The sequence below is a fragment of the Thamnophis elegans genome, chromosome 12 (assembly GCF_009769535.1).
Source record: "Thamnophis elegans isolate rThaEle1 chromosome 12, rThaEle1.pri, whole genome shotgun sequence".
In the NCBI taxonomy this organism is placed as follows: Eukaryota; Metazoa; Chordata; class Lepidosauria; order Squamata; family Colubridae; genus Thamnophis; species Thamnophis elegans.
The window spans coordinates 59835117-59844258 of NC_045552.1; the positions used below are offsets into that span (position 1 = coordinate 59835117).

At 47.3% G+C, this 9142-nt stretch overlaps 2 protein-coding genes across 3 annotated transcripts in view; one reads left to right on the forward strand and one right to left on the reverse strand.

Moving 5' to 3' along the window:
- MTMR1 (myotubularin related protein 1) overlaps positions 1-1163 on the forward strand; it is a 35490-nt gene extending 34327 nt beyond the window's left edge. For both annotated transcript variants that reach the window (XM_032227556.1, XM_032227557.1), the window contains one exon: positions 405-1163. In XM_032227556.1, coding sequence (XP_032083447.1) covers positions 405-563 — 159 coding nt within the window. In that variant the 3' untranslated portion in view covers positions 564-1163. The remainder of the gene's footprint in view (positions 1-404) is intronic.
- Positions 1164-8429: 7266 nt separating this feature from the next.
- CD99L2 (CD99 molecule like 2) overlaps positions 8430-9142 on the reverse strand; it is a 29072-nt gene continuing 28359 nt past the window's right edge. Inside the window, exon 12 of the mRNA XM_032227558.1 lies at positions 8430-8555. Within this exon, the coding sequence (XP_032083449.1) occupies positions 8488-8555 (68 nt within the window). The 3' untranslated portion in view covers positions 8430-8487. The remainder of the gene's footprint in view (positions 8556-9142) is intronic.

Here is a 9142-nt window from a genome sequence, read left to right on the forward strand (position 1 = left end):
CTTTGGGTTTTTCTTGCCTAAGTGTGAGACTTCCCTTTTCTCTACGTTGAATTTCATTTTGTTAGAGAGGGCCCAGGGTTCACGTCTGTGAAGATCCATCTGGAACTTGAGCCTGTCTTCTAGGGTGTTGGCTACTCCTGCCAGCTTAGCATCCCCTGCAAATTTGGTGAGTTCCCCTTCTCTTCCCTCATCTAAGTCTAGTTTAGGAAGATACTGAAGAGCCCTGGGCCCAAGAGAGAACCTTGTGGTGCCCCACTGCTTACCTCCCTCCCTTTTAAGAATGTGGATCCTCACTTTTAACTTTAAGAGTTGTGACTGCTGAATGATGAACAGTTGGGAGACTCTTACAATGTTGACCCTGGGCTCTTTCAAAGCCAACCGAAACCTGTATTCCGTCCCAACAGATGCCAATTCACCAGAACCTGAAGGAACTCCTCGCCATCCGAACCGAACTTCAAAAGAGGGTGGAAGAACTGCAGCGGGAAGCCGCCAAGCGCTCCATTTCGTCTTCCTCCGAGCGGGGCTCCTCTCCCGCCGTCACCCCCGTCCACACTTCCGTCTGACCGACCAGCGAGGCCCCGCGAGGTTTACTACAGACACGTTATCTGCTGCCAGAAACCCTCCCTCCCTCCCCTCCCTCCGGTGTTATTTGGGCTGGAGGGTAAGTGGGGGGGGGGAGGCCTCCCCCCTTTCCCTCGATGTCTGTTACAGTAAAGCCAAAAGTATTTCCTTGCAGTATCGCGCTGTGGAGTGGGTGGTTGCTCATTTCTTTCTTATCTGTCTTTAAAAAAAAAAAACCGTGAGCGTTGAGTCGGTAGCCAAACTCTTTTTAACTCCTTGCTAAAACTTGCAGCAAAAGCAGGAAATCTGTTGCTCGGGGAAGCAATTGGGGAGGCCGTATTCCACCATCGCCTCCTGCCTCCTGGTCAAATCATCTCCAGTTAGCTTCATGTCCGAGAAGGGAAACCTCCTTCGCTTTCCTTGGTACTTCCTCCAGGTGGGGTGGGGTGGGGGTTCTTGGAGAAGGGGAAAGGAAGCCACAGCCAACACTGTATTTTTGGGGACAGTTCCGATGACTTTGATGCACTTTGAAATGGATTGGTTTTTTTTTATTATTATTCCTATAGGAGTTGTATATTTGAATAAAGACGTTTTAAAAAGCCTCTCTCCCTTCTGTCTCTCTCTCTCTCTCTCTATTCTGTTCTCTTTCTATATTTATTCTATTCCTATATTTTTATTCTATTCTGTTGTGTTTTATTCTTATTCTGTATTCTATTCTATTTCTAGGGAATTACCCTCACTCGCTCTGTAAATGTACGTAGTGAAATGGCCCTCCCATTTAAACTGGCACAGAAATCTCATCTTTGCCCGGAAGAATGTTTAACTTTCTCTGATGCCTTTTATACCAGCTCTGGGGGGTGGGGGGTGGAAGGAGAGGATAATAGACTAGCCCCCCTCCCCAGAGGTGAGCCTTGTATGTGTGGAGGGGGCGAGGGGTCGGTGGCAGCCAATTTCTCCTCCTGGCTTTCAATATTCAGGACCACGCATGAACATCACACCCACCAAGGGATTCCTCCAACCCCCACCTGGTGGTAGGTCGTTCCGCTGGTTATTTTTCTCCCTGTCAGGAAATTTGTGATACACAATAGTTGTCGTGACAGCATACAAACACGGTGTTGTCCCCCCCCCCTTCCTCGCAAAACGTTTCCTCCGTCCTCTTATTACGACAGTGTCCTTTTGACACGGAAGTAGAGTTTTGCAGCCAAGGGAATACCAGGCAGTCCTCGACTTACAGCCATAATCGAGCCCGGATCTTCTTTTGCTAAGCGAGAGGGTGGTTGAGTTTTGCCTCCTTCAACGGCCTTCCTTGCCATGATTGTTAAGTGAATCACTGCCGTTTGTTAAGTCGGTCACACGGTTTATTAAGCGAACCTGCCTTGTCCATCGATTTTGCTCGCCAGAAGGGGAATCACGTAGCCCTGGGACGCTGCACCCGTCGTAAACGTGAGCCACTTATCAAATACTGAATCTATTTTACCCGTGGTTGGAACAAAGGGGTGGAGATTAAGAATGTAAATTTGTATCGTTAAGCCAATGAAATATCCAAGCCACCCGATGTTTAATAAGCACTAAGAAGTGTAATTAATAGAAAAATCAATGAAATATAAAAATAAACACGGGCCAGTTGCCAAGCCTCCAAATTTTGATCCCGACTGCGGGAGAGCCTGCAATGTTTGTTACGTGTGAAAATAGTTCCCGAGTCACTTTTTTTCAGTGCCGGTCTAACTTGGTTACTAACGAACTGTCGTAAGTCGAGAACTCCCTGCATCTCTTAAAAGAGTGCAAGAATCTATATATATAAAAGGCAAATACCACTCATCACGAAATCTCCAGAACTGTAAACCTACAAATTGAAATTTGACACGTATGTTTCTCTTGGCTTCTAGGTGCTCGTTAAGAAAAGATTTCTCAAAATGATCATCAGATCAACAGTATTTTTAATACAGTATTATATTAACACGCGTCGATGCTAAGGAGTTAGACGTTCTACTCCCCCCTCCCCACCTGAAAAGAACTCTGTTCCACCTGCCAGTTGCCTTATATATGGGTGTGGTCAGTGTGACTCATTCGGTCTGTGGGCTGGCCCGATCCAGCTAGTGTGCGTGTGTGTGTGTGTATAGATGGATGGATGGATATATATATCCATCCTTGCATGAGGAAAGCAGGCTGTGCATTGGCGAAATGAACCCAGAGAGATGAACCAAAGAGACAGTTTTTGTTTACAAGTCATTTTTTTCCCATTTATTTTAGTTTTTCTTTTCCAGTTTGTCCTTCAGCATTCAAGTTCGGATAGCCATCCCCCATAATAATTCTATATGCACTTTAGCAAAATGAGTCTGCCTTTTTTTCTTTTTTAGACAATACAGCCCGCCATTTTCACCTGGGGCAGAGATCCTTTCTGTATTAGCCAACTGTATGTATGTATTGCTTTAAAAGTAAAAAAGCTTTCGCTTCTTTGGATATGCCATCTCCTCTTTGAATCGGTCGTCTCTTGAACTCTTCCTCTTTTTTTTTTTCCTTCCCATTTTCCCTCTCTCCTTTTCTTCTAGCTTTTCTGCTTCTCGGGTCCATCCTTTCGGATGAACGCGATTTCCTACCGCCAGCAGAGACTTGGACAATGAGCGAACCGTTTCCCGCCGGTTGTATGGAAAAGCAACAACCGACACCGGTCCGTGTTTGCCGCAAAAAAAGAAAGAAAAGACATTCCAAATGAGGAGGAGAGAAAGGTAAAAAAATCTAAGCCAGTTCTTTTAAAAAAGTAGAAGTGGCTAAAGTCCCTCCTACGTTTTCCTCCTAACAGGAAACCGTTTTCTTCTCTTAATTAAGATGCCTCGTTTTAACTTCCAAGAACACGTGTTGCATATAAATTCAGGGCACGATATGTGGTCTCTACATATATATATATACATCTTTGGCCTGGTGGAAGACTTCAAACGCCTGTTATTTGTCCTGCTCTCAACATCTGGCTACGGTGACGTGATGCGGCCTTTCAGCTCGCGGATCGTTTTAATTACCAATGTAAAAAAAAGCAGAGTAGAAAATGGAAATGGACACGCACACACTCTGCTTTCCCCGGAGGTGCGGAACAACACAGCTGGCACTGCTACCGAGAAGTTAGCCAGGAAAAAAGCCAAACATACTGTTGGTTGAATATACAGACAACGGACAGAATTCCCCAGCGGGGGAAAGAGATTCAAAGTTCTGTGAAGGAGCGATGGGGATGTTTTTTTTGCATGCAAAAGACCCTTCAGGGTTGATTCCCTGGAATCTCTCAACTTTCCCAAGAACGGCCCCCAACAGGTCAACGCAATCGTCTTGTTGCGCAAAATCTCAGGCTCAATTGTACAATCTTCAACATGGGGTTTTTCCTATGTTCCAACCTTGGGTGTTTTAAGGGCAACAGAGTTGGGACAGGGAACAATTTGCCATGGTCAACGCCCCAAGGGGACAATTCAACCAATGAAAAAAGTTACATTTCGACACAGAACATGCGCGCGCCGCAAACCAGAAGTTCGTTTTCTGGCATGCCCATGCCCCTTTGGCTGCTCTTCCTCCTGGTCGCGGCTGAGATGGGGCCTCACACGCATACTCATTGTGTGCACACACACAAAGTGGTCCCTTTTTGGCACTCGGTCCCAAAAAGGCTCGCCATCCCTGGCCAAGACCCTGCTAGTGGACCTCTCCTTCTCCCAGTAGGACTTCTGGAGGTCTGAAAGGCAACCTGGCAGGGCCTTCCTCCTATGCCTCGGAGGCCTGGAGACAGGAGCCCCATGGAGACTTTTGCCTGGTCCATGGCTGCTCAGGGAAAGGACTAAATCAGAACTTCACTCCTGACTTCTGGGGAAAACGACGCTGTTAATCGGGGTCTGGGGAGGCAATAACAGTCACTGTTGCTCTTTGTACTGACGTTGAGTTGTATTCTACAAAGACCTCCCTTCCGCTGGACTATCTAAGATTTACATTAAGGCATAACCATTTACCAAATCCATACAAAAAGACTCTGGGGAGAGGAAGAACCTTACAGGTTGATCAACTGCCACATCTTGAAACCCTGGTAGCTGGGTTTTTTTTCCCCCTTCCTTAACGTAACACTCGGGACAATATTTTAATTATTATTAAATTTTTCTTTTGTTCGTAGGATCTGCAATACATCACTTTTTTTTCCCAAAACATCGATGTGGGTAGTATCAAAACTGTTCCGAGGCACAGTATTTCAAGATGTAGATCAGTGGCAGGACAGTAATAGAAAGACAACGAAACAGACAATTTTACACCTACGATAAACGTTTCTCCGTAATTGGCCAAAAGAAAGAAAAGAAAGATTCCATCTAGGTGAGAAAAAATGATTTCTAGTCCAAGTACAGCCACCATTTCCCCACTATTTTATCTAAAGATGCATACTATAACCCTAGTCTAATGTTTGATGTACTTGACTTTCTTTAAAAAGAGAGACGGTTGTCGGAAAGAGGCCATGATGTAGATTCCTCCATGTGGTGAGTTCACCTTGGATTTCTCTGCTCTACAAAATTTAGGCCACCTCAAAAATGGGAAACCTTCACGATTATTTTCCTAAGTAGCTTTTTGGTCAAACTGCGAGTCCTTCATAGGAGAATCCCTCCAAAGAGAAGTCATCTCAGCGGCTTCCTTAAATAAGCTGCAGTCCTCCTCCGATTGCCCCATGTTGGCCTTCCAAGTCCTAATTTTAAGTCTCAAAAGACAATAAAATTAGAAGATGGGGGGGGGGTGAGATAAGAGAATTTAGTACATCCAACATATTTCATTAAAGGTCATCATATTTGTGGACTGCAGATTATGAAGCCTAACCAAAGCAGAAGGAATTCCCACAACATCTGGGCTGGCATTTTGACACTCCGCTGAAATCCATGGGAGTCACCCCATCATGGATGAAGATGAGGGTCTCAGGGTAACATTTCCTTAAGCCCCTATAGATCAACAGCTGGAAGTGCTCCTGGCATTAAGAGACCCAACCAGAAATTTCCTCAACACACAGCAACATCTACAGAGGTTCAACAGGCCTCAATACAACAAAGTCTTGCTCTGGTAGGTCCACGAAATGTGGTCAAAAAACATAGGTATGGAAGGCACGCCAGCATATTTGAAGTCTCTGTCCATTCTTTTAAGCACCGTGACCATCACCTGGGCTTTTTTTTGACCACACCCTGTGGCTCTCCTCTAGCTCCGATGGTTCCCGTATTGAAACCCTACCAGAAAAGTCCCCCTACAAACATCACACAGGGTTTGTTTGTAAATGAAATCTGAAATTAGGTATTTCACCCACAATTTTTCCAACCCCCCTCCCACAACACCGTGTAATACATATCATGGACCGATACATGCACTAAAGAGATTTTTTTTTTAAAAAAAAAACAAACCCTAATCTTGCATGTGAAAATGTACACTTGCTACAATGGTGCAATGCACGGCTAACAGGACTGAGGTCGAGAAAGACCAACGTGGGCCAACATTCACGTTCATTTCTCGCTCAGCTCCACAGGAGAGGGCTGTTGCTGAGCCCTTGGGCTAACACCGATAAGAGTTGTTGATCATAATTCTCCCAAACTAAGGCTAAAAAAAATCTCCGGCTTCACAACCTTCACACATCCCATAATAACTGGGATCCAGCTAAATTCAAGACAAACCAGAGATTGAGATTTGATCTGGGGAAAGAGCGGACACAGGCAGCCATGTGGCCTTTTTCTGGGAATCCCCATTGGCACCGCTGCGTAGAGTCGGTGTCCAACCTTGGCCGCTTTTAAGACACGCTGGCTGGGGAATTCCGGGGAGTCGGTCCACAAGTCTTAGAAGCGGCCAAGGTTAGACACCCCCCCCCCCCCGGTGAAGAGCTACGAGTGGTCTTCCCCCTCATGAGCCAACCCAAAAGCAGACAATGAACAGTAGCAGGATCTCACACGTTCCTTAGACTCCCTGGTGGTCTCTAGTTAAGGCAGGGGTCTCGGCCACCTGCGGCTCTGGAGCTGCATGTGGCTCTTTCATCCCTCTGCTGCGGCTCCACAGTTGATAGGCTTTCAGTTAGGACGGGTAGGGGGAAAGGCCGGCTGCGCTAGGAGGAGACTCTACGGTGGGAAACGAGTTCCGGTCGGCTCCAGAGTTGAACGGGGGGCTTCCATTTAGGACCTTTGTGGGTCTTTTGAGTGTTTAAGGTTTCTGACCCCGAGTTAAGGCAAGGAAATGTAAGCCCAACAAATGACTCTAGGCACAGCAGGAGGAGCAGCGCAGATGATTTGATATGAAGAGGATGGAGGACCGAGGTGGCACTCCTACCCTGAAGGGAAGGTTTCACCTCCCCAGAGATAACGAAGCAACCTTGTGCTACTTGATGGCCAATGGGACAAGTCCCACCCAAGATCTTGGCTCAGCTCCACCTGGTGGTCTTCTTCTTGGGGCTTTCCTAGGGACCGGGAGGCTTTCTGATGTCCCAAGAAGCACAAATGGAAGGGCACCTTCCGTGGACAGGAGGAGCTCCTAAAAGCTGGGCTCCATCCAGGGAAAGAGCTCAAATGGCCAGAACCTTCTCCTCTCCTTGGAAAAAAACTTCAAAGGCTGGAGAAGCAAGTGAACACAGCGGCCCACATCCCAGCTGAACTCAGATGGGGTTCCTTGGGGAACCCCAGGCCCAAAGTACGAATCGGCGGGATGTGATGACAGGCCCCTAAACACCTACTGGAGAAACGTTCGGACCAGCAGACCTTGAAAACCTGAAGGTGCAACGTTTCAGCATCACCGTCGCTGGTGTTTTCCCGAAGCAAAACCCTTCTCCCTTTTCCTGGATGTTAGCCCATTCATTCTGCGCTGCCCTGGATGTCTCCTCCCTTCCAGACTGAACTAGAGTACAGGAAAGGGTGCGCAGATGAATCAACGCACCCCCTCGGTCCATCCTCAAGCTCTCCCAAGCTTTGGAGCCCTTCTGCAAAGTTGGAGAACCACCACCGAGAAGCCAGGAGCCCACGCATTCTGTCCAAAACAAACCACAGTTGGGGGGGGGGGGGAAGAGAGCCCTTTTTGGCAGTCAGCAGCTCAGTGAGGCTCAATTCCCCCTTTAGCCTCTTGCTGTGGATTCACACAGGATCCCTGGTCCTACTCAAAGCCAAACGACAACTCCAGATGGTTCCTAGCAGAAATGAAGCCCACAGTCTCTGCTCAGCCCAACCTCTTAAAGACGGTCGCATCGGTCTTGAATTCTGTCTCGAAGCTCATCTTCTCAAAGAGCTCACCAGGACCTGGATGGACCTCTACGTGGAACCAAGAGCCGAAACTGGCTAAAGCTTTCCACCTGGTTTATTTTGGGTTGGTCACCTACAGGCACTTCAACTGTTCTCACCCCTGTTCTCTGGCTACCTTTGCTCCCGCCTCTCTCTCTCTCTCTCTCTCTCTCCCCAACCCGTCCCATCAAAACGTCATTCATGAACACGGCTACGTCTATGATGAAAGAACCACTTGGAAGAACCTTTGCGTTTCATATTCAACCTGACCGAAGCTCGGACATGACCCACGGGCAATGTAAACCTACGACTCTTCACGAAACGATATATTAAAAAATTTTAAAAACAAAAAATTAAAGCAAAAACCAAACCCTAAAAACATCATCATTATTTCTTCTTTTTTTTTTTCCAACCAGTCTACAAGCCTACCACAAGTAAGAAGCCTGCCCTAGTCGGGGGGGGGGAAATGCACATTTAAATCGCTTTGGAATCCAAATCAAACATTTCGTTCAAGCTAAATTACAAATTGTGTGAGAGGAGCGTGTGCGTGGATGTGTGGGCGCTTGTGTGTGTGTGTGTGTGTGTGTGTGTGTGTGTGTGCCATGTGTGTTTTTTTTTTTGTTTTTGTTTTTTTTTTTGCCAACAATTGGTGTTTGTTTTTTTTTAAGCCGGAGGGGCTGAGATTTCAGACTTTTGCGTTTTCTTGAGGCGGTGGAGCTTCCGCTGTCTGTGGTTCGAGAACAGAGTATTTCACTAGGGAAGGGGAAAAAAAGAGAACGTTTTAGCTTGCTCTTGCAGGAAAATAAGAAACAGGCAAATACAGAAAGCCACGTTCATCAATCGGTCGGAGTAGCAGAGGGCGTATTCTGCCACCTCTCACCGGTTCAGGCGAAATGGTAGCGGCTGGAGGCTCCGCCCACCCACCCCGACCAGTGGGTGTGTTGCTGTCAGTGTTACCGCCGGTTCGGCGTGCAAAAAGTTACTACCAGGCCGTCTTGTTATTACCAGTTCAGCCGAACCGGTAGAAACCCACCTCTGACCCCAACATGATGTGCGACCTTCTGCGCAGCGCTCACATGTGTGAACCAGCAGCAGAGGTCAGTGAATCCCCCCCCCACGGATGGGAAGTCACCTTGGAGGTCTTCTACTCCAACCCCCTCCCTTTGTGGCAGCCCTTCCAATACTGGAAGACTCCTATCAGGTCCCCCACCCCCACCCACCCCGTCCTCCTTTTCTCTCGTCTGCCCACCCGCAACCCCCTTCGACTCCAGGCCTTTAACCGTCTTCTCTGCACTTTTTCCAAATTCTCAACGTCTTGTTTTGTAACGTGGTGTCCCAAA